Consider the following 25,766-nt stretch of genomic DNA (forward strand, 5'->3'; position numbering starts at 1 on the left):
TGTGGGAGCGAGTCCCACATTCTCCCACTCCCCGTGGGAGCGAGTCCCACATTCTCCCCACTCCCGTGGGAGCGAGTCCCACATTCCCCCCACTCCATGTGGGAGCGAGTGCCACATTCTCCCCATTCCCCGTGGGAGCGAGTCCCACATTCTCCCCATTCCCCGTGGGAGCGAGTCCCACATTCTCCCCACTCCCTGTGGGAGCGAGTCCCACATTCCCCCCACTCCATGTGGGAGCGAGTCCCACATTCTCCCCACTCCCCGTGGGAGCGAGTCCCACATTCTCCCCACTCCCCTGGGAGTGAGTCCCACATTCTCCCCACTCCCCTGGGAGTGAGTCCCACATTCTCCCCACTCCCCTGGGAGTGAGCTCCACAATCTCCTCACTTTTTGATTAAAAAACAGGTTAAAGGTTTCTGGGGAACAGGCAGGGAGGTGGCTCTGAGACCAGGAAGAGATCAGCCACGATGGGATTAAATGGCGGAGCAGGCTCAAAGGGCTGAATTGACCACTTCTACGCCTAATTCCTATTATCTTATGTTCCACTCCCTGGGTAGAGAAGTTTCTCCTGGAATTCCCCATTGGATTTATTAGTGGCTGCTTGATGTCATAACGATAACAACCATCTTTCAGTCTTTTCCTCTTCCATTCACTAGGATAATGATTGATCCAATTGTAACCAATGCTCCACATTCTCGCCTACCCCTGCATAACCTTTAACCCACCCCCCAGTTAATCAAAACTCATCGGCAAGCTGGTTGGCTGGACAGGCATTGTGGACAGACATCACATTGACATCGACAGACGGGGGTTCAATTTCCCTTTCCAGTCGGGATGGATCAGCAGGAGAAAGCTGCACTGCAATGCCACACGCAGTCAAATAGCCGGCTGCTCTTCACTGTTCTTCAACAATCCCTCCGCCCACATCCCTCTCCAGTAGTTAGCCGTCCCCTTCCGGGTGTTGTTGCTTAGATCATACTATCTGTTGGATGCGATCTAATAATCGACTAAACTACAAATCTCATTATTTTGGTATGAACAAACAAACAGGATCCTGGGATTAGATGAAGCTGGGCTGACGATTAGAGCTTGGATTATTTGATCTGTAGGAGCAGTGTAAAATCATAGCTCTGAGGTAAGTTAGTGTTTCTTGTATCTGAGGAGGTGTTTATAATTACGTGTGTGATTTCCATATCGCTGTCAAATTCAGACCACAAGGCGTAGGAGCAGAAGGATGCCATTTGGCCCATTGAATCTGCTCTGCCATTCAATGAGATGACTGAGCTGATATAATCCTCAGCTCCCACTTTCCCGCTTTATCCCATAACCCTCGATCCCCTCACTGATTAAAAATCTGTCTATCTCAGTCTTAAACATACTTAACGGCACAGCCTCAACAACTCTCTGTGGTAAAGAATTCCACAAATTCACTCCCCTCTGAGAGAAGAAATTCCTCCTCATCTCTGCCTGAAATGGGCGACACCTTACTCTGAGATTATGCCCTCTGGTCCTAGACTCTCCCGCAAGAGGAAACATCCTCTCAGCATCTACCCTGCCAAGCTCCCTGAGAGTCCTATATATCTGAATAAGGTCATCCCTCATTGTTCTAAACTCCAGTGAGTACAGACCCAACCAACTCAACCTCTCCTCATCAGAAAATCCCTCCACACCCCAGATCGACCCAGTGAACATTCTCTGGACTGCCTCCAATGCCAATCTTTCTTCAGATAACAGACCAAACTGTTCACAGTATTCCAGGTCTGGTGTAACTCGTGTCTTGTATAGTTTTAACAGGATTTCCCTATTTAAATACTCCATTCCCTTTGAAATAAAGGCCATCATTCCATTTGCCTTCCCAATTACCTACTGGACTTGCATGTCAGTGTTTTGTGATTGTTGCACGAGAGCCCCCAAATCCCTCCGTGCTGCAGTTTTCTGCATTCTTCCTCCATTTAATTAATATTCAGCTCCTTTATTCGACCTATCAAAGTGTATCACTTCACATTTTCCTACATTATCTGCCACGTTTTTGCCCACTCACTAAACCTGCATTATATCTGTTTATATGACTTGTCGTGTCTTCCTCACCACTTGCCTTCCCACCTATTTTTGTGACATCCGCAAACTTGGCCACTTCGAGCTCTGCACTTTGTCTGTCCTTTTATCTTGTCATTAACCTTCGGCCCCCCCATTTCAGGCATGTGCTAGCCTATTAACCTTTTCAAAAGATTCATTATTTGGCGCTTTTGCTGTGTTCCGGATATTAGGGATCTCTCTGCTGCTTTGAGGTTTCCCCGTCATAAAAATCTCTGACAGATTTCAGTCCAAAGTGGTCGTCTCGCACTCCCCTCCCCCCACACTGGACCCTCCCATAACACTGAACTGCATTTCCGACTCGGGTAAATGTAAGAAATTGCTCTATATTATATTTCATATTTGTAGCAGTAATATTATTAAAAACTCAGGTTTAAAATATGTAAAGGCAGTAAGTCTGTTAAATCTGTAATTAAGGTGTTGTAAAAGGTGAGGTGATCATTCATTCAAACTAGTACTTGGTTACAAATAAAGGGGAAGAGACTCATGTCTTGATTGCTGGAGATTTTCTGGAGAACAGATAATTTATGAGGGCTGGTGTTTAGTCTTGGCTAAGCAGGTCATGGGACATCTTAGACAGATAGATGATGTAATTCATGGAAGGAGCCAGTTCTGTCTGTAGGTTGTGGTTTTGCCAAATGCCGTTAGGTTGAGCAGGAGAGTCTGACTAGACAAAAGGATTTTCAGGTTGTTCCTGAAGTGGGTCTCTCTCTCCAAAGTTCTGGACACATAAATAAGTAATCTATTTTGTTAACTTTATTTATAAGTGGCATTTGAACTGTATTGGACTGCTTAATTGGAGTTAGTAGCAGGTATAGATAGTAAGTTAAAGTTTCCCCCTTTGTTTAAGAACTGTTTGGGGCGGCAGGGTAGCACAGTGGGGGGCACGGTAGCACAGTGGTTAGCACTGTTGCTCACAGAGCCAGGGTCCCAGGTGGATACAGTGCATGGAGAGAGGGTGTCAGGAATCTGGAGCATGATGCACATGCACTCAATTCCCAGTTTGGGTCTGTGTGGAGTCTGCACATTCTCCCCGTGTCTGTGTGGGTTTCCTCCGGGTGCTCTGGTTTCCTCCCACTAGTCCCAAAAGACGTGCTGTTAGGTAATTTAGACATTCTGAATTCTCCCTCTGTGTACTCGAACAGGCGCCGGAGTGTGGCGACTAGGGGCTTTTCACAGTAACTTCATTGCAGTGTCAATGTAAGACTACTTGTGACAGTAATAAAGATTATTATTAACTGTTATTTGTAAAACTACTTCCTTTGATGTTAATGTGGTTAATTCTAGGTTTAAATTAACGATTGTTCCAACATAAAAAATATCTATTAGTCAGAGTCATCCTCCTGATGTGAAGTATTCTTTCCTCAGTTTTACAAATTAATAAAAAATTGGTTGGGGTTCTTGTCTGGTATGCGAACAAAAGTTCCTATCCAGTATCCTAAAACTTGCACCCTCCCTTAATCTCCCGATGCGAGTTTCTGTCTCTGACACACAATGTTAAGGACGCCCGCAGCCACGAGGAGAGGGGCAGCACAACGGGCACTCACCGTACACGGTGATCATCTGCGTCGTCCTCACCGTACGGCTCAGCCTGGCATTGGTAACGATGCAGCTGTAGATTCCGGCCTGGTCCAGTTGGATGCGGTCGAGGATCAGCACCGGGCTGGAGGGCACGTTGGTGTCGCTGCTCTCGCCCACACTCCACAGGTACTGTGCCGGTGGCTCAGAGCTGGTGGAGCACGTCAGGTTGATCGTGGAGTTGACCAGGACGAAGCGGGCAGGCTGAGGGTCTGTGGGGGACACGATGTTGACCGTGGGCTTATCCGGGCCATCTGGGATAGAAGCGTGTGTTGTGGGGTGGGGTGGAAAAAAAAAGCAGGTGTCATGTGGATACAGTGCATGGAGAGAGGGTGTCAGGAATCTGGAGCATGATGCACATGCACTCGAATAGCTAGTCGTCGTTCACTGATCCTCCACACCCAGCCTACAAACAGGCTTTGAAATTAAGTCCCCATTCCATGGCACCTGCTCATCAACTCCAACAGTATGAAATGAAAATCGCTACTTTTCACGAGTAGGCTTCAATGAAGTTACTGTGAAAAGCCCCTAGTTGCCACATTCCGGCGCCTGTTCGGGGAGGCTGGTATGGGAATTGAACCGTGCTGCTGGCCTGCCTTGGTCTGCTATAAAAGCCAGCGATTTAGCCCAGTGAGCTAAACCAGCCCCAACAGCATTCCCTCCTAACTGACAGTCCGACAATGCAGCTTTCCCTCAGTACTGACCCTCTGACAGTGCAGCACTCCCTCAGTATTGACCCTGACAGTGCAGCACACCCTCAGTACTGACCCTCTGACAGTGCAGCACTCCCTCAGTATTGACCCTGACAGTGCAGCACACCCTCAGTACTGACCCTCTGACAGTGCAGCACTCCCTCAGTACTGACCCTCCGACAGTGCAGCACTCCCTCAGTACTAACCCTCTAACAGTGCAGCACTCCCTCAGTACTGTCCCTCTGACAGTGCAGCATTCGCTCAGTACTGACCCTCTGATAGTGCAGCACTCCCTCAGTACTGACCCTCTGACAGTGCAGCACTCCCTCAGTACTGACCCTCTGACAGTGCAGCACTCCCTCAGTACTGACCCTCTGATAGTGCAGCACTCCCTCAGTACTGACCCTCTGACAGTGCAGCACTCCCTCAGTACTGACCCTCTGACAGTGCAGCACTCCCTCAGTACTGACCCTCTGACAGTGCATCGCTCCCTCAGTACTGACCCTCTGACAGTGCAGCACTCCCTCAGTACTGACCCTCTGACAGTGCAGCACATCCTCAGTACTGACCCTCTGACAGTGCAGCACACCCTCAGTACGGACCCTCTGACAGTGCAGCACTCCCTCAGTACTGACCCTCTGACAGTGCAGCACTCCCTCAGTACTGACCCTCTGACAGTGCAGCACTCCCTCAGTACTGACCCTCTGACAGTGCAGCACACCCTCAGTACTGACCCTCTGACAGTGCAGCACACATTCAGTATGACCCTCTGACAGTGCAGCACTCCCTCAGTACTGAACCTCTGACAGTGCAGCACACTCTCAGTACGGATCCTATGACAGTGCAATGCTCCCTCAGTACTGACTCTTCTGCAGTGCCGTACCCAATCAGTATCACCCTCTGACAGTGAACATAGACAAAGAGAGATATACACAAAGGGATGGAGAGAGACACACACAGGGATGGAGAGAGACACACACAGGGATAGAGAGAGACACACACAGGGATAGAGAGAGACACACACAGGGACAGAGAGAGACACACACAGGGATAGAGAGAGACACACACAGGGATAGAGAGAGACACACACAGGGATAGAGAGAGACACACACTGACAGAGAGTCACAAAGGTAAAGCGAGGGGGACAGGGATAGAGAGAGAGAGAAACAGAGGGAGGGAGAGGCACAGAAGAATAGAGAGCGAGACATAGAGGGATAGATAGAGACACAGGGATAGAGAGAGACAGAAGGATAGAAAGAGAAACACAGAGGGATAGAGAGACATAGAGCGATAGTGAGAGAGACACACAGGGTGATAGAGAGAGACACAGAGGTATAGAGAGGGAGAGACAGGGATAGAGAGAGAGGCACAGAGGAATAGAGAGAGTGAGGCATAAAGGGATAGAGAAAGACACACACAGGGATAAAAAGAGACACAGGGATAGAGAGCGAGAGGCACCGAGGGATAGAGAGAGACACACAGAGAGATAGAGAGAGAGAGCGGCACAGAGGGATGGAGAAAGAGACATAGAGGGATAAAGTGAGACACACACAGAGAGATAGAGAGAGAGGCACAGAGAGAAAGAAAGAGAGGCACAGAGGGATATAGAGAGAGAGAGAGACAAAGAGGGTGTGATGAACGGTTACTGCCTTGTCATCATGTAAGGTGATGTCCCCTTTAAGACCGGGCTTGGAACCCTGGGGACTCTGCCTCTGGCTCTGCCCATCTGTGAGCCATATATAAGGGGCTGCCTTGTGGGCTGTGCAGCAGTTAGCACACGTCTCGGCTCTAGCATAGTTCTTAGTCTCTTAAAGCCTTCTTTACCGTTTACACTCTAAGCGTCGTTATTGAGGGTACCACAATTTAATAGACTAAACTAGATCAGGATGGATGCAGGCCTAAAACCAAATAAACTCAATCTGGAAGAACGGACACCGGAGGCAAAGGAATTTTTAAAATACTGGCTGCGGTGCTTCGAGGCCTACCTGGACTCCGCAGAGAGTCCCATCCTGGAGCCACGCAAGCCGCGTCTACTCCACGCCCGGGTGAGTCACAGAATCACTGCCACGCTCGGAAAGGCGACGACTTATGAAGAGGCGGTCGAGTTACTCCGCAAGCGGTTTGTCAAACCCATCAATGAGGTACACGCCAGGCATCTGCTCTCTACCTGCCGGCAGCACTCGGGGCAATCGCTGGACAAATTCGTAGAGAAACTCACCGCGCTTGCCAGGGATTGTGACCACCAGGATGTGACAGGGGAAGCCCATATGAACCTGCACATCAGAGACGCTTTCGTGTCCGGCATCCGCTCGACCTACATCCGGCAGCGGGTGCTCGAAAATGGGGAAAAGGACCTCCAGGACACGCTAACGCATGCCTCCTCACTGGAGGTGGCCCGACATAATTTGGGTACGTACCCCGCGGACTCTGCGAGCCCCCCCCGGACTTCCTCAGACTCAGCCGTATTACAGGCCTGCGCCACGCGGCGACCCGCTCACCATGGGGGCACACCATGCTACCTCTGCGGGCAGGGCCAGCATCCACGCCCACGCTGCCCAGCCCGCTCCGCGATCTGCAGTGACTGCGGGAAGAAGGGGCATTTTGCGAGGGTCTGCCTGGCCAGACCCAGGGGCCAGAAAAACAAAGAACAGCCGGCCTGAAAATCAGGCTCTCGGGCCCGCAGGCCTCGCAATGAGGCTGCTCACCGACCCGACATGCCCCCTTCTGATGCGTCATCAGCCTCGTGCGAATCATGGGAGTGGCCATCTTGTTGCCGGCCATCTTCTCGACCCGACACGTGCGACCGACAGCAGCGGCCATTTTAAGAGTCCGACTCGGCTGAGGACTTGGACTACCCGCGAATGGGTGCGATCACCCTCGACCAAACTCAGCCAAAACACCTGCAGAACTCTATGAAGCAGGTCCAGGTCAACGGGCGCGACACTGCATGTCTCTTCGACTCCGGGAGCACGGAGAGCTTTATCCATCCTGAAACGGTAAGGCGCTGCTCCCTACGCACCCATCCCGCATCCTAAACCATAGCCCTCGCATCTGGGTCCCACTCGGTACAAATCACGGGGTACTGTATTGCGGATCTCTCGATCCAGGGCGCCAAATACACCCGTTTCAAATTTTATATCCTTCCCCATCTCTGTGCCCCCCTGCTGCTTGGACTGGATTTCCAGTGCAGCCACCGAAGCCTGACACTGAAGTTCGGCGGACCCTTGCCCCCCCTCACGGTGTGCTGCCTTGCGACACTGAAAGACGCACCCCCCTCGCTATTCGCGAACTTCACTCCCGACTGTAAGCCCGTTCCCACCAGGAGCCGGCGCTACAGTGCCCAAGATATGGCTTTTATCAAGTCAGAGGTCCAGCGTTTACTGGGAGAGGGGGTCATCGAGGCTAGCAACAGCCCTTGGAGAGCGCAAGTGGTGGTAGTCCGGTCCGGGGAGAAGAAACGGATGGTCGTGGATTATAGCCAGACCATAAACCGATTCACGCAGCTTGATGCGTACCCCCTTCCTCGCATCGCGGAAATGGTAAATCGGATCGCCCAATACCGAGTCTTTTCCACGGTCGACCTCAAATCCGCCTACCACCAGCTCCCCATCCGACCCAAAGACCGCCCCTATACTGCCTTCGAAGCAGCCGGCCGGCTCTTCCACTTCCTCAGGGTCCCCTTCGGTGTCACAAATGGGGTCTCCGTCTTTCAAAGGGCGATGGACCAAATGGTGGACCAGTACGGTTTGTGGGCTACATACCCGTACTTGGACAATGTCACCATCTGCGGCCACGACCAGCAGGACCATGACGCAAACCTCGAAAAGTTCCTCCAGACCGCCCGAGCCCTTAACCTGACCTATAACGAGGGCAAATGCGTTTTCCACACCAGCCGGCTGGCCATCCTCGGTTATGTCGTGGAAGACGGGGTCCTAGATCCCGACCCCGACCGCATGCGCCCCCTTAAGGAACTCCCTCTCCCCCGCAGCCTCAAGGCCCACAAAAGGTGCTTGGGGCTTTTCTCTTATTACGCCCAGTGGGTCCCCAAGTATGCGGACAAAGCCCGCCCAGTCATAAAGACCACCATTTTTCCCCTCTCGGCTGATGCTCGATTGGCCTTCAACCGCATCAAGGCCGACATCATCAAGGCCGCCATGCACGCGGTGGATGAAACCATTCCTTTCCAGGTAGAGAGCGATGCATCAGACATCGCCCTGGCTGCTACCCTCAATCAAGGAGGCAGACCAGTAGCGTTCTTCTCCCGAACCCTCACCGCCTCCGAGGTTCGACAATCTGCAGTCGAAAAGGAGGCACAAGCCATTGTGGAGGCTGTGCGGCGCTGGAGACACTACCTCGCCGGTAGGAGGTTTACCCTCGTCACCGACCAACGGTCGGTCGCCTATATGTTCGATAACACGCAACAGGGCAAAATAAAAAATGATGAAATTTTGAGGTGGAGGATCGAACTCTCCACCTACTCGTACGATATCAAGTATCGTCCAGGGGAGCTCAATGAGCCCCCAGATGCCCTGTCCCGCGGCACATGTGCCAACGTGCAGGACGACCGCCTGCAAGCCATTCACAATGACCTCTGCCACCCGGGAGTTACCCGGCTCGTCCATTTTATCAAGTCCCGCAACCTACCTTACTCAACCAAGGAGGTCAAGGCCATGACCAGTGCCTGCCAGATCTGTGCGAAGTGCAAACTGCACTTCTACCGGCCAGACAAGGTTCGGCTCGTGAAGGCCTCGGGTCCCTTTGAGCGACTGAGCGTGGACTTCAAGGGGCCACTCCCGTCCACCAATCGTTATGCCTATTTCCTCACCGTTATCGATGAGTTCTCCCGTTTCCCATTCGCCATTCCCTGCCCCAACATGACCTCAGCCACGGTGATTAAGGCACTGCACAGCATCTTCACTCTGTTCGGTTTCCTCGCTTCTATCCACAGTGACCGGGGTACATCGTTCATGAGCGCTGAACTGCGTCAGTATCTGCTCAGCAAAGGCATTGCCTCGAGCAGAACGACCAGTTATAACCCGCGGGAAAACGGGCAGGAGAGTGAGAGGGAGAATGCAACAGTGTGGAAGGCTGCCCTTCTGGCCCTGCGGTCAAGACATCTCCCAACTACCCGCTGGCAGGAGGTCCTACCCGATGCCCTTCACTCCATTAGGTCACTCCTCTGCACGGCCACGAATGAGACCCCTCACAACCGATTGTTTGTCTTCCCCAGGAAGTCTACCTCCGGGGTCTCGCTTCCACCTTGGCTGATGGCTCTGGGACCTGTTCTTCTCCGGAGGCACACGAGGAGCCATAAAACGGACCCCCTGGTTGAAAAGGTCTGACTGCTCCACGCCAACCCCAGTTACGCCTACGTTGAGTACCCCAACGGCAGGCACAATACGGTTTCCCTCTGGGATCTGGCACCCGCTGGATGCCCCACTACTGACGCCCCTTCTCGCGCCGCTCCCCTGCAGGACCCGGCGCCCCCTACAACACACCCCCTTCCGGCCCTTGGTGAGCACCTACCGCAAGCCCCCCCTAGCGCCCCCCCCCCCCTTTACACACCCCGCCGGCGCTGGCACCGCTACCCCCGGCCCTGTCCCGACCCGGACCGAAGCTCCTCTGTGCCTCTCTCTCTCCCTCAACCGGGACGTCCGTGCCCGCCGCACCACCGCACGAACTGAGGAGGTCGATGAGGACGATCCGGCCACCGAGCCAGATGGACCTATGATGGCACTTCACCCCCGCCGGAATCTTTTTTTAAACAGGGGGTGAATGTGATGAACGGTTACTGCCTTATCATCATGTAAGGTGATGTCCCCTTTAAGACCGTGCTTGGAACCCTGGGGACTCCGCCTCTGGCTCCGCCCATCTGTGAGCCATATATAAGGGGCTGCCTTGTGGGCTGTGCAGCAGTTAGCACACGACTCGGCACCAGTCTAGTTCTTAGTCTATTAAAGCCTTCTTTACCGTTTACACTCTGAGCGTCGTTATTGAGGGTACCTCAGAGGGATAGAGTGAGATACACACAGTGGGATAGATAGAGAGAGGCACATAGAGATAGAGAGAGAGGCACAGAGAGATAGAGAGAGAGGCACAGAGGGATAGAGAGAGAGGCATAGAGAGAGAGGCACAGAGGGGTAGAGAGAGAGGCGCAGAGAGATAGAGAGAGAGGCACAGAGAGAAAGAGAGAGAGGCACAGAGAGATAGAGAGAGAGGCACACAGAGATGGAGAGAGAGGCACACAGAGATGAGAGAGAGGCACAGAGAGATAGAGAGAGACACGGGGAGATAGAGAGAGAGGCACAGAGAGATAGAGAGAGAGGCACCGAGAGATAGAGAGAGGCACCGAGAGATAGAGAGAGATCACAGAGAGATCACGGGGTTCTGCATCGCTAACCTAACGGTGCAGGGGAGGGAGTTCCGAAATATGTCCTCCCCCATCTCTGCCCACACTCCTAGGGTTGGACTTCCAATACAACCTCCAGAGTTTAACATTTAAATTTGGCAGCCCTATACCCCCACTGACTGTCTGTGGCCTCGCGACCCTCAAGGTTGAACCGCGTTCCTTGTTTGCGAACCTCACACCGGATTGCAAACCCGTCGCAACAAGGAGCAGACGGTACAGCGCCCAGGACCGAGCATTTATCCGGTCCGAAGTCCAGAGGCTGCTGAAGGAAGGCATCATCCAGGCTAGCAACAGTCCCTGGAGAGCCCAGGTGATAGTTGTTAAGACCGGGGAGAAACAGAGAATGGTCATCGACTATAGTCAGACCATCAACAGGTACAGTCAGCTAGATGCGTACCCTCTCCCCCGCATATCCGACATGGTCAATCGGATTGCACAGTACAAGGTATTTTCCACCGTGGACCTCAAGTCCGCCTACCACCAGCTCCCCATCCGTCCCGGTGACCGCAACTATACTGCCTTCGAAGCAGACGGGCGGTTATACCACTTTTTAAGGGTTCCATTCGGCGTCACGAACGGAGTCTCGGTCTTCCAACGAGAGATGGACCGAATGGTTGACCAGCACGGTTTACGGGCCACGTTCCCGTATCTTGACAACGTCACCATCTGCGGCCACGTCCAGCAGGACCACGACGCCAACCTCCAAAAATTCCTCCAGACCGCCAAAGCCTTGAACCTCACTTACAACAAAGAAAAATGCGTGTTCCGCACCGATCGTCTAGCCATCCTGGGCTATGTAGTGCGTAATGGAGTGCGTAATTCCGACCCTGAACGCATGCGCCCCCTCATGGAGTTCCCTCTCCCCCACTGTGCCAAAGCCCTGAAACGTTGCCTGGGCTTCTTTTCTTATTCCGCCCAGTGGGTCCCCCAGAACGCAGACAAGGCCCATGCACTAATCCAGTCCACTACTTTTCCCCTGACGACAGAGGCATGCCAGGCCTTTAGCCGCATCAAAACGGATATTGCAAAGGCCACGATGCGCGCCATCGACGAGTCCCTCCCCTTCCAGGTCAAGAGCGACGCATCGGATGTAGCTCTGGCGGCCACCCTCAACCAAGCGGGCAGACCCGTGGCCTTCTTCTCCCGAACCCTCCATGCTTCAGAAATCCGCCACTCCTCAGTGGAAAAGGAGGCACAAGCAATAGTGGAAGCTGTGCGACACTGGAGGCATTACCTGGCCGGTAGGGGATTCACTCTCCTCACTGACCAACGGTCGGTAGCCTTCATGTTCGATAATGCACAGCAGGGCAAGATCAAGAATGACAAGATCTTGCGGTGGAGGATCGAACTCTCCACCTTCAATTATGAGATCTTGTATCGTCCCAGAAAGCTGAACGAGCCATCCGATGCCCTATCTCGTGGCACATGTGCCAATGTACAAGTGGACCGTCTACAAGCCCTCCACGAGGACCTCTGCCACCTGGGGGTCACTCGTTTCTACCACTTCCTTAAGGCCCGCAACCTCCCTTACTCCGTCGAGGACGTCCGAACAGTCACCAGAAACTGCCAGATCTGCGCGGAGTGCAAACCGCACTTTTTCAGGCCAGATAGAGCGCACCTGGTTAAGGCCTCTCGACCCTTTGAACGCCTCAGTTTGGATTTCAAAGGCCCCCTCCCCTCCACCGATCGCAACGCATACTTCCTGAACGTCGTTGACGAATACTCCAGTTTCCCTTTCGCCATCCCCTGCCCCGACATGACCGCGTCCACGGTCATTAAAGCCCTCGGTACCATTTTTACACTGTTCGGTTTCCCTGACTATATCCATAGCAACAGGGGGTCCTCCTTTATGAGTGACGAACTGCGTCAATTCCTGCTCAGCAAGGGCATAGCCTCGAGCAGAACGACCAGTTACAACCCCCAGGGGAACGGGCAGGTAGAAAGGGAGAATGGAACGGTCTGGAAGGCCGTCCTGCTGGCCCTCCGGTCTAGGAGCCTCCCAATTTCCTGCTGGCAGGAAGTCCTCCCGGATGCCCTTCACTCTATCCGGTCCCTGCTGTGCACCACCACGAATCAAACACCTCACGAGCGCCTCCTCCTCTTTCCTAGGAAGTCCTCCTCTGGAACGCCACTTCCGACCTGGCGAGCAGCTCCGGGACCCATTCTGCTCCGGAAACATGTGCGGGCGTACAAGTCAGATCCGTTGGTGGAACAGGTGCATCTCCTTCACGCCAACCCGCAATACGCCTATGTGGTGTACCCCGATGGGCGACAGGACACGGTCTCCCTGCGAGATCTGGCGCCCGCCGGAGCTACCCACACACCCCCAATGCCAATCACCACCTCCTCACTCCCGCCGGTTTATCCCGCAGCCACCCCCTTCCCGGGGGGTTCGGTTCTCCTCCCAGACCCGCCCAGGAGTAAGGACACAGGGGACAGCGCTACGCTCCCAGAGTCGACGGGACTCGAGCCAGCGCCATCACCACCACGCCCGAGACGATCGGAAAGGACGACCAGGGCGCCCATCCGGCTCATCGAATCACTTTAACTCTCAACGTTTTCAGTTATTGTGTCTTGTTATAGTTATGGCATCATGCCGACCCTGTTTGGCCCGTTGGCCCAGTTGAAGCAATAATTTTGTGTTTTGTTCAAAGTTACGGCACAGTACCGACTCTGTAAACCCCTACCACCATGCAAACCGCCAACCCGCCGGGTTTTTTTTCAACAAGGGGTGAATGTGGTGGTATGTATTAGGGGTAATACGGTAGACCACGTGTCGACAGGCTATTGGTGGAGGGATGTCAGGTCCTGATAGGATCTGCCACCTACTGGACTCCACCCAGAAATGCCGGTATAAGAACCCAGTTTTTCCCTCCATTTCCCTCAGCAGTTGCATTCTGTAACCACGATACTGGGGATAAAGTTCTGCTTAATAAAGCCTTCAATAGACATTACCTCAACCAGCCTCGCATCATATTGACGGTGCTACAGAGAGAGAGGCACAGAGGGATAGAGAGAGAGGCACAGAGAGATAGAGAGAGGCACAGAGAGATAGAGAGAGAGGCACAGAGAGATAGAGAGAGAGGCACAGAGAGATAGAGAGAGAGGCACAGAGAGATAGAGAGAGAGGCACAGAGAGATAGAGAGAGAGGGGCATAGAGAGAGAGGCACAGAGAGATAGAGAGAGGCACAGAGAGATAGAGAGAGTGGCACAGAGGTATAGTGAGAGAGGCACAGAGAGGTAGAGAGAGGCAGAGAGAGATAGAGAGAGGCACAGAGAGATAGAGAGAGGCACAGAGAGATATAGAGGCACAGAGAGATATAGAGGCACAGAGAGATATAGAGAGGCACAGAGAGATAGAGAGAGGCACAGAGAGATAGAGAGAGAGGCACAGAGAGATAGAGAGAGAGGCACAGAGAGATAGAGAGAGAGGCACAGAGAGATAGAGAGAGGCACAGAGAGATAGGGAGAGGCACAGAGAGATAGAGAGGCACAGAGAGATAGAGAGAGAGGCACAGAGAGATAGAGAGAGAGAGGCACAGAGAGATAGAGAGAGAGGCACAGAGAGATAGAGAGAGAGGCACAGAGAGATAGAGAGAGAAGCACAGGGAGATAGAGAGGCATAGAGAGAGAGGCACAGAGAGATAGAGAGAGGCACAGAGAGATAGAGAGAGATAGAGAGAGTGGCACAGAGGTATAGAGAGAGAGGCACAGAGAGATAGAGAGAGGCACAGAGAGATAGAGAGAGGCACAGAGAGATAGAGAGAGGCACAGAGAGATAGAGAGAGGCACAGAGAGATAGAGAGAGGCACAGAGAGATAGAGAGAGGCGCAGAGAGATAGAGAGAGGCACAGAGGGATAGAGAGAGGCACGGAGAGATATAGAGAGGCACAGAGAGATATAGAGAGGCACGGAGAGATAGAGAGAGGCACAGAGAGATAGAAAGAGCCACAGAGAGATAGAGAGAGGCACAGAGAGATAGAGAGAGACACAGAGAGATAGAGAGAGTGGCACAGAGGGATAGAGAAAGGCACAGAGAGATAGAGAGAGGCACAGAGAGATAGAGAGAAGCACGGAGAGATAGAGAGAGGCACAGAGAGATAGAGAGAGGCACAGAGAGATAGAGAGAGGCACAGAGAGATAGAGAGAGAGGCACAGAGAGAGGGAGAGGCACAGAGAGTTAGAGCGACGCACAGAGAGATAGAGAAAGAGGCACGGAGAGATACAGAGAGGCACAGAGTGATAGAGAGAGGCACAGGGAGATAGAGAGAGGCACAGGGAGATAGAGAGAGGCACGGGGAGATAGAGAGAGGCACAGAGAGATAGAAAGAGACACGGAGGGATAGAGAGAGGCACAGAGAGATAGAGAGAGGCACAGAGAGATAGAGAGAGGCACAGAGAGATAGAGAGAGGCACAGAGAGATAGAGAGAGGCACAGAGAGATAGAGAGAGAGGCACAGAGAGAGGCACAGAGGGATAGAGAGAGAGGCACAGAGAGATAGAGAGAGAGGCACAGAGAGATAGAGAGGCACAGAGAGATATGGAGAGAGGCACAGAGAGATAGAGAGAGAGACACACAGAGATAGAGAGAGAGGCACAGAGAGATAGAGAGGCGCAGAGATAGAGAGAGGCACAGAGAGATAGAGAGAGGCACAGAGGGATAGAGAGAGAGGCACAGAGTGATAGAGGGAGGCACGGAGAGATAGAGAGAGGCACCGAGAGATAGAGAGGCACAGAGAGAGGCACAGAGAGATAGAGAGAGGCACAGATAGATAGAGTGAGGCACAGAGAGATATAGAGAGGCACAGAGAGATAGAGAGAGGCACAGAGAGATAGAGTGAGGCACAGAGAGATAGAGAGGCACAGAGAGATAGAGAGAGGCACAGAGAGATAGAGAGAGGCACAGAGCGATAGAGAGAGGCACAGAGAGATATAGAGAGGCACGGAGAGATAGAGAGAGGCACAGAGAGATAGAGTGAGGCCCAGAGAGATAGAGAGAGGCACAGAGAGATAGAGAGAGGCACAGGGGGATAGAGAGAGGCACAGAGAGATAGAGAGAGGCACAGAGAGATAGGGAGAGGCACAGAGCGATAGAGAGAGGCACAGAGAGATATAGAGAGGCACAGAGAGATAGAGAGAGGCACAGGGGGATAGAGAGAGGCACAGAGAGATAGAGAGAGGCACAGAGAGATAGGGAGAGGCACAGAGAGATAGGGAGAGGCACAGAGCGATAGAGAGAGGCACAGAGAGATATAGAGAGGCACAGAGAGATAGAGAGAGGCACAGAGAGATAGAGTGAAGCACAGAGAGATAGAGAGAGAGGCACAGAGAGATAGAGAGAGAGGCACAGAGAGATAGAGAGAGAGGCACAGAGAGATAGAGAGAGAGGCACAGAGGGATAGAGAGAGACACAGAGAGTTAGAGCGACGCACAGAGAGATAGAGAAAGAGGCACGGAGAGATAGAGAGAGGCACAGAGAGATAGAGAGAGGCACAGGGAGATAGAGAGAGGCACAGGGAGATAGAGAGAGGCACAGAGAGATAGAGAGAGGCACAGAGAGATAGAGAGAGGCACAGAGAGATAGAGAGAGGCACATAGAGAGAGAGAGAGAGGCACAGAGAGATAGAGAGAGAGGCACAGAGAGATAGAGAGAGCGGCAGAGAGAGATAGAGAGAGAGGCACAGAGAGATAGAGAGAAGCACAGGGAGATAGGGAGAGGCACAGCGAGATAGAGAGAGGCACAGGGAGATAGGGAGAGGCACAGAGAGGTAGAGAGAGAGGCACAGAGAGATAGCGAGAGGCACAGAGAGATAGAGAGAGGCACAGAGAGATAGAGAGAGGCACCGAGAGATAGAGAGAGAGGCACAGAGAGATAGAGAGAAAGGCACAGAGAGATAGAGAGAGGCACAGAGAGATAGAGAGAGGCACAGAGAGATAGAGAGAGAGGCACAGAGAGATAGAGAGAGGCACCGAGAGATAGAGAGGCACAGAGAGATAGAGAGAGGCACAGAGAGATAGAGAGAGGCACAGAGAGATAGAGAGAGAGGGACAGAGAGATAGAGAGAGAGGGACAGAGAGATAGAGAGAGAGGCACAGGGAGATAGAGAGTGGCGCAGAGAGATAGAGAGAGGCACAGAGGGATAGAGAGAGGCACGGGGAGATAGAGAGAGGCACAGAGAGATAGAAAGAGACACGGAGGGATAGAGAGAGAGGCACAGAGAGATAGAGACACACACTGAGGGATAGAGAGAGAGAGGCACAGAGGGATAGAGAGAGACACGGGGAGATAGAGAGAGAGGCACAGAGAGATAGAGGGAGTGAGGCACAGAGAGATGGAGAGAGAGACACACAGAGGGATAGAGAAAGAGACAAAGAGGGCTAGAGAGAGAGAGGCACAGGGGGATAGAGAGAGAGAGGCACAGAGGGATAGAGGGAGAGGGACAGGGGAGTAGCGAGTAAGAGGCACAGGGGGATAGAGAGAGAGACACACAGAGGGATGGAGAGAGGCACAGAGGGCTAGAGAGGGAGAGAGAGACAGAGAGGTATAGAGAGACACACCCACAGAGGGCTAGAGAGAGAGGCACAGGGGATAGAGAGAAGCACAGGGAGATAGGGAGAGGCACAGCGAGATAGAGAGAGGCACAGGGAGATAGGGAGAGGCACAGAGAGGTAGAGAGAGAGGCACAGAGAGATAGAGAGAGGCACAGAGAGATAGAGAGAGGCACCGAGAGATAGAGAGAGAGGCACAGAGAGATAGAGAGAAAGGCACAGAGAGATAGAGAGAAAGGCACAGAGAGATAGAGAGAGGCACAGAGAGATAGAGAGAGAGGCACAGAGAGATAGAGAGAGGCACCGAGAGATAGAGAGGCACAGAGAGATAGAGAGAGAGGCACAGAGAGATAGAGAGTGGCGCAGAGAGATAGAGAGAGGCACAGAGGGATAGAGAGAGGCACGGGGAGATAGAGAGAGGCACAGAGAGATAGAAAGAGACACGGAGGGATAGAGAGAGAGGCACAGGGGGATAGAGAGAGAGAGGCACAGAGGGATAGAGGGAGAGGGACAGGGGAGTAGAGAGTAAGAGGCACAGGGGGATAGAGAGAGAGACACACAGAGGGATGGAGAGAGGCACAGAGGGCTAGAGAGGGAGAGAGAGACAGAGAGGTATAGAGAGACACACCCACAGAGGGCTAGAGAGAGAGGCACAGGGGGATAGAGATAGAGAGAGACATAGAGGTATATAGAGAGACACACCCACAGAGGGCTAGAGAGAGAGAGGCACAGGGGGATAGAGATAGAGAGAGACATAGAGGTATATAGAGAGACACACCCACAGAGGGCTAGAGAGAGAGAGGCACAGGGGGATAGAGATAGAGAGAGACATAGAGGTATATAGAGAGACACACCCACAGAGGGCTAGAGAGAGAGAGGCACAGGGGGATAGGGATAGAGAGAGACATAGAGGTATATAGAGAGACATCCCACAGAGGGCTAGAGAGTGGGAGGCACAGAGGGATAGAGATAGAGAGAGACATAGAGGTATATAGAGAGACACACCCACAGAGGGCTAGAGAGAGAGAGGCACAGAGGGATAGAGATAGAGAGAGACATAGAGGTATATAGAGAGACACACCCACAGAGGGCTAGAGAGAGAGAGGCACAGGGGGATAGAGATAAAGAGAGAGAGGCATAGAGGTATATAGAGAGACACACCCACAGAGGGCTAGAGAGAGAGAGGCACAGGGGGATAGAGATAGAGAGAGACATAGAGGTATATAGAGAGACACACCCACAGAGGGCTAGAGAGAGAGAGGCACAGGGGGATAGAGATAAAGAGAGAGAGGCATAGAGGTATATAGAGAGACACACCCACAGAGGGCTAGAGAGAGAGAGGCACAGGGGGATAGAGATAAAGAGAGAGAGGCATAGAGGTATAGAGAGAGACACACGCACAGAGGGCTAGAGAGAGAGAGGCACAGAGGGATAGAGAGAGACATAGAGGTATATAGAGAGACACACCCACAGAGGGCTAGAGAGAGAGAGGCACAGGGGGATAGAGATAAAGAGAGAGAGGCATAGAGGTATATAGAGAGACACACCCACAGAGGGCTAGAGAGAGAGAGGCACAGGGGGATAGAGATAAAGAGAGAGAGGCATAGAGGTATAGAGAGAGACACACGCACAGAGGGATAGAGAGACTAACAGATGAATAAAGAGAGACACACTGAAGGATCGAGAGAGAGTCACAGAGAGATAGAGAGACATACACAGGGATCAAGGGAGTGAAACACAGAGGGATAGATAGAGAAAAAGAGGGAAAGGCAGACGGAGAGATCAACAAAGATCCCCAGCAAAAATCTGATACTTTGCCAAGTGGGATGGGACTGTGTGGAATACTTACAATAGACGGTGAGCGGGTTTTGGGACGTCCCACTGCTGAAGGGGTTTTTGACTGAGCATGAATATGTTCCAGCGTCCCCTCTGACCACGCCCTGGATCGTTAACTCATTACTGGCTATCACCATGTGAGCGTCGCCAACGATCGTCCTGCCATCCTTAGTCCAGCTCAGCGTATCCCAGTTACCACTCGTCATGGTGCAGATCACGGTGGTCTTGGAGTCGCCCTCCTTCACGTCATCCACAGGGACTGTCACGTGGACCTCACTGATCAGTTCTGAGTGTGGGGTCAGAGAGGAGGGAGAGCATTATGATTCAGAATACAGGCAAGAGGAGGCTATTCAGCCTCTGCAACGTGTCAGTCCAGACAATGCTATCCGGCCCCATCCCAATTGCAGCTCTCAGCCTGCAGCCCCTGGAGGTGCTTATCCAGCCTTGTTGTAAATATGATGAACCATTCTAACCTCTACAACCTTTCAGATAGTGAGTTCCAGACCCCAACTGACCTCCGGGTCAAAACATCTCTCCTCAACGCCCCTCCATTCTTATTCTCTCCTGGGTTGTGGGCTTCGCTGGTTAGGCCAGCATTTATTGTCCATCCCTAATTGACCCTTGAGAAGGTGGTGGTGAGAGTCCTTGAGGTGTAGATACACCCACAGTGCTATTAGGGAGGGAATTCCAGGATGTTGCCCCAGCGACAGTGAAGGAACGGCGATATATTTCCAAGTCAGGGTGGTGAGTGATGGAGGGGAACCTCCAGGTGGTGGGGTTCCCAGGTATCTGCGGCTCTTGTTCTTCCAGATGGTAGAGACTGTGGGATTACAAGGTGCTGCTTAAGGAGCCTTGGTGGATCACTGCAGTGCATCTTGTACACTGTTCGTCGGTGGTGGAGGGAGTGAATGTTTGTGGAAGGGGGAGCAATCAAGGAGGGCTGCTTTGTCCTGCATGGTGTCGAGCTTCTTGAGAGTTGTTGGAGCTGCACTTACCCAGGTCAATGAGGAGTATTCCATCACACTCCTGGCTTGTGCCTTGTAGATGGTGGACTGGCTTCGCAGGAGTCAGGAGGTGAGTTAATCACCGCAGGATTCCCAGCCTCTGATCTACTGTGGTAACCACGGTTTGTAAATGGTTTATTCAGTTCAGACAGTGGCTTGTGGTAATGCCACTGGACTCCTGATGTTAAAGCTCTGTGTGGGGATACAGGTTTGAATCGCACTACAGCAGCTGATGAAAATTAAATTTAATTAATAAACTCTGGCAGCACGGTAGCACAGTGGTTAGCACTGTTGCTTCACAGCGCCAGGGACCCGAGTTCGATTCCTGGCTTGGGTCACTGTCTGTGCAGAGTCTGCACATTCTCCCCGTGCCTGCGTGGGTTTCCTCCGGTTTCCTCCCACAAGTCCCGAATGATGTGCTTGTTCGGTGAATTGGACATTCTGAATTCTCCCTCAGTGTACCCGAACAGGGGCCGGAATGTGGCGACTGTGGATTTTCACAGTGGCTTCATTGCAGTGTTAATGTAAGCCTACTTGTGACACTAATAAAGATTATTATAAAAAGAATTGAAATCTAGTCTCAGTAATGGATAAAAACCCATTTGGTTCACTAATGTCCTTTAGGGAAAGAAATCGGCCATCCTTACTCGGTCTGGCCGACATGTGACCCCAGACCCTCAGCAATGTAGTTTACTTCTAACTGCCCCCCGGAAGTGGGCGGCGAGAGTCTCTGTTCAAGGGGCCATTAGGGATGGGCGGTAAAAGCTGGGCCCAGCCAGCGACGTCCCCACGTCCCATGGAAGAATGTATTTAAAGTATGAGTATAAACACATGTTTTTTAAACTCTGCGCCTCAGGGAAAATTCCTGCCCGTCCCCTTCACCAGCCTCAGCCAGATCTGTGGACAATTCGTTCAGCTGGGTTTCCCAGAATCTATCGATTTCCCGTAGATTCCCTTCCCTCGTTAACCTGCTACTTCTCAGGAGCCATCCTGTTATGACTGAATCTCGCAACACAGGAGAAGGCCATTCGGTCCATAATTCCTGTGCTGCCTCTTTGAAACTTCCATCCAATTAGACCACACTATCCACGCTGCTCTTTTCCCTCCATATTCCTACAAATTTTCCACCTTCCAGTATTTCTCGAATTGCCCATTTTGAAAGTTCCCATTGAATCTGCTTCCATCGCTCTTTCAGACAGAAACTTCCAGATCACAACAGCTCGCTGTGTGTAAAACAAAACAATGCTCCTCACGGTAGCACAGTGGCTAGCACAGCAGCCTCACAGCGCCAGGGACCCGGGTTCAGTTCTGGTCTTTGGTGACTGTGAGTGTGGAGTCTGCACGTTCCCCCCGTGTCTCCGTGGGGAGGTGGACCTGGGTAGTATGCTCTTTCAGAGAGTCGTTGCAGACTCGAAGTGTGACAAGGCCCAGGATTTAGGCCCTAAACTGGGATTGAACCAGTGGGGACTAAATGGTTTCAGGATGGCTCCCTGACAGGAAAAGGCAGGAACTCACCGTACACTCGGAGTGTCACCTTCTGACTGCTGAGCGCCTCATCCACCGCGGTTAACGACACGGTATAGTTCCTGCTGTCGGCGAGCGTTGTCCGTAGGATTGTGATGGACGCCGTGCTGGTGTTAATGGTCAGCCGGCCATCAAACACCGGGGACACCATCGGTGGGGGCCCCTGACCCACGGTCCAACTGGCAAAAGTGTCGGCCAAAGCCCAGGTGACATGAGGGAGGTTTTTGCTCACGTAGGAAACATTCAGATTTGCCTTCTCGCCCATGATGACCTTCACTGGGTTGTTGGTGCTGATCTCGATGGCCACCGTCACAGCTGGGGTGAAAGGTTAGAGGTGAAAGTTTGTACGATTGAGTTCTTGCTACCGAGGGAGCTGTGCACTGTCAGAGGGTCAGTACTGAGGGAGTGCTGCACTGTCAGAGGGTCAGTAATGAGGGAGTGCTGCACTGTCAGAGGGTCAGTACTGAGGGAGTGCTGCACTGTCAGAGGGTCAGTACTGAGGGAGTGCTGCACTGTCAGAGGGTCAGTAATGAGGGAGTGCTGCACTGTCAGAGGGTCAGTACTGAGGGAGTGCTGCACTGTCAGAGGGTCAGTACTGAGGGAGTGCTGCACTGTCAGAGGGTCAGTACTGAGGGAGTGCTGCACTGTCAGAGGGTCAGTACTGAGGGAGTGCTGCACTGTCAGAGAGGGTCAGTACTGAGGAAAGTGCTGCACTGCCAGAGGTGTGGGTAATGAGGGAGTGCTGCACTGTCAGAGGATCAGTACTGAGGGAAGTGCTGCACTGCCAGAGGTGTGGGTAATGAGGGAGTGCGGTACTGTCAGAGGGTCAGTACTGAGGGAAGTGCTGCACTGCCAGAGGTGTGGGTAATGAGGGAGTGCGGCACTGTCATAGGGTGAGTACGGAGTGAGCGCTGCATTGTCAGAGGATCAGTACTGAGGGAGCGCTGCACTGTCAGAGTGTCAGTACTGAGAGCTTGCTGCACTGTCAGGGTCAGTACTGAGGGAGTGCTGCACTGTCAGATGGTCGGTACTGAGGGAGTGCTGCACTGTCAGGGTCAGTACTGAGGGAGTGCTGCACTGTCAGAGGGTTAATACTGAGGAAGTGCAGCGCAGTTGGAGGGTCAGTACTGAGTGAGTGCTGCACTGTCAGAGGGTCAATACTGAGGGAGCGCTGCGCCGTCTGAACGTCAGTACTGAGGGAGTGCTGCACTGTCAGAGGGTCAGTACTGAGGGAGTGCTGCACTGTCAGTCGGTCAGTACTGAGGGAGTGCTGCATTGTCAGAGGGTCAGTACTGAGGGAGTGCTGCACTGTCAGATGGTCAGTACGGAGGGAGTGCTGCGATGTCGGAGGGTCAGTGCTGAGGGAGCGCTGTGCTGTCAGAGGGTCAGTACTGAAGGAGCGCTGCGCTGTCCGAAGGTCAGTACTGAGGGAGCGTTGCATTGTCAAAGGGTCAGTACTGAGGAAGATAAATATCTCGGAGTTGGGTGTGATTTGGTCGGGTTTCGGTTTACCACACTGAGTCAGCATTGAAGTCTTGTAAACAGCTTAAACATTTAGTGCAGATATCAGAATGGCATTCCGTGCTTCCGGCATCTTCCACAATTTCCCTATGTGAACTCAGTGGCAGAAAGCAACTACCAATTATCATTAACTATCACCTGCAACAAGTTGTAACCACCAAGGCCTGTTAACAGGGGTGAGGTACCCTCAATAATGACGCTTAGAGATTAAACTGTAAAGAAGGCTTTATTAGACTAATAACTATACTACAGCTAGAGACGAGAGCTGACTGTTACACAGACCATGAGGCAGGCCTTTATGTATGGCTCCCAGATGGGCGGAGCCAGAGGCGGAGTCCCCAGGGTTCCAAGCCCCGTCTTAAAGGGGACATCACCTTACATGATGATAAGGCAGTAACTGTTCATCGCATTCACCCCCTGTTTAAAAAGGAGTCTGGCGGGGGTGAAGTGCCATCATAGGTCCATCCGTCTCGGTGGCCGGATCGTCCTCCTCAATTCGGGCAGTGGTGCGGCGGGCACGGACATCCCGGTTGAGGGCACATCCGGGAGCACAGCAGTCGGAGCTTCGGTCCGGGTCGGGGCAGAGGAACTAGGCAGGGCCGGGGGTAGCGGAGCCGGCGCCGGCGGGGTGTGTAAAGGGGGAGCACGGTAGGAGCTCACCAATGGGTGGTAGGGCCGGAAGGGGGGGTGTTGTAGGGGGCGACGGGTCCTGCAAGGTCGCGGCGCGGGAAGGGGCGTCTGTGATGGAGGATCCAGCGGGTGCCAGATCCCGGAGGGAAACCGTATCTTGCCTGCCGTCAGAGTACTCCACGTAGGCGTAACTGGGGTTGGCGTGGAGCAGTCGGAGCTTTTCAACTAGGGGGTCCGTTTTATGGCTCCTCGCGTACCTCCGGAGAAGAACAGATCCCGGAGCCATCAGCCAAGGTGGAAGCGAGACCCCGGATGTAGACTTCCTGGGGCAGAGAAACAATCGGTCGTGAGGAGTCTCATTCGTGGCCATGCAGAGGAGTGACCTAATGGAGTGTAGGGCATCGGGTAGGACCTCCTGCCAGCGGGTAGTTGGGAGATTTCTCGACCGCAGGGCCAGAAGGACAGCCTTCCACACGGTCGCATTCTCCCTCTCCACCTGCCCGTTTCCCCGTGGGTTATAGCTGGTCGTTCTGCTCGAGGCGATGCCTTTGCTGAGCAGATACTGACGCAGTTCATCGCTCATGAACGATGTACCCCGGTCGCTGTGGATATAAGCAGGGAAACCGAACAGGGTGAAGATGCTGTGCAGTGCCTTAATCACCGTGGCTGAGGTCATGTCGGTGCAGGGAATGGCGAATGGGAAACGGGAGAACTCATCGATCACGGTGAGGAAATAGGCATAACGGTTAGTGGATGGGAGGGGCCCCTTGAAGTCCACGCTCAGTCGCTCAAAGGGGCCCGAGGCCTTCACGAGCCGAACCTTGTCTGGCCGATAGAAGTGCGGTTTACACTCCGCACAGACTTGGCAGGTCCTGACCATGGCCTTGACCTCCTTGGTTGAGTAAGGTAGGTTGCGGGACTTGATGAAATGGACGAGCCGGGTAACCCCCGGGTGGCAGAGGTCATTGTAGATGGCTTGCAGGCGGTCCTCCTGCGCGTTGGCGCATGTGTCAACAGGGCATCTGGGGGCTCGTTAAGCTCCCCTGGACGATACTTGATATCGTACGAGTAGGTGGAGAGTTCGATCCTCCACCTCAAAATTTTATCGTTTTTTATTTTGCCCCGTTGCGTGTTATCGAACATATAGGCGACCGACCGTTGGTCGGTGACGAGGGTAAACCTCCTACCGGCGAGGTAGTGTCTCCAGCACCGCACAGCCTCCACAATGGCTTGTGCCTCCTTTTCGACTGCAGAGTGTCGGAGGCGGTGAGGGTTCGGGAGAAGAACGCTACTGGTCTGCCTCCTTGATTGAGGGTAGCAGCCAGGGCGATGTCTGATGCATCGCTCTCTACCTGGAAAGGGTATCCACCGCGTGCATGGCGGCCTTGATGATGTCAGCCTTGATGCGGTTGAAGGCCAATTGAGCCTCAGCCGAGAGGGGAAAAATGGTGGTCTTTCGGAGTGGGCGGGCTTCGTCCGCATACTTGGGGACCCACTGGGCGTAACAAGAGAAAAGCCCCAAGCACCGTTTGAGGGCCTTGAGGCTGCGGGGGAGAGGGAGTTCCTTAAGGGGGCGCATGCGGTCGGGGTCGGGATCTAGGACCCCGTCTTCCACGACATAGCCGAGGATGGCTAGCCGGGTGGTGTGGAAAACGCATTTGCCCTCGTTATAGGTCAGGTTAAGGGCTCGGGCGGTCTGGAGGAACTTTTTGAGGTTAGCGTCATGGTCCTGCTGATCATGGCCGCAGATGGTGACATTGTCCAAGTACGGGTATGTAGCCCGCAAACCGTACTGGTCCACCATTTGGTCCATCGCCCTTTGAAAGATGGAGACCCCATTTGTGACACCAAAGGGGACCCTGAGGAAGTGGAAGAGCCGGTCGGCTGGTTCGAAGGCAGTATAGGGGCGGTCTTTTGGTCGGATGGGG

General features: G+C 53.1%; 1 protein-coding gene across 1 annotated transcript in view; it reads right to left on the minus strand.

Annotated features, from left to right (window-relative positions):
* LOC140386522 (V-set and immunoglobulin domain-containing protein 10-like) overlaps positions 1–25,766 on the minus strand; it is a 74,484-nt gene that overhangs the window by 40,438 nt on the left and 8,280 nt on the right. The window contains exons 2-4 of the mRNA XM_072468928.1: positions 21,679–22,002; positions 19,173–19,445; positions 3,642–3,926 (exon numbers count right to left, since the gene is read on the minus strand). Of these exons, the coding sequence (XP_072325029.1) occupies positions 3,642–3,926; positions 19,173–19,445; positions 21,679–22,002 (882 nt within the window). The remainder of the gene's footprint in view (positions 1–3,641; positions 3,927–19,172; positions 19,446–21,678; positions 22,003–25,766) is intronic.

Source organism: Scyliorhinus torazame, chromosome 12, assembly GCF_047496885.1.
Source record: "Scyliorhinus torazame isolate Kashiwa2021f chromosome 12, sScyTor2.1, whole genome shotgun sequence".
Classification (NCBI taxonomy): Eukaryota; Metazoa; Chordata; class Chondrichthyes; order Carcharhiniformes; family Scyliorhinidae; genus Scyliorhinus; species Scyliorhinus torazame.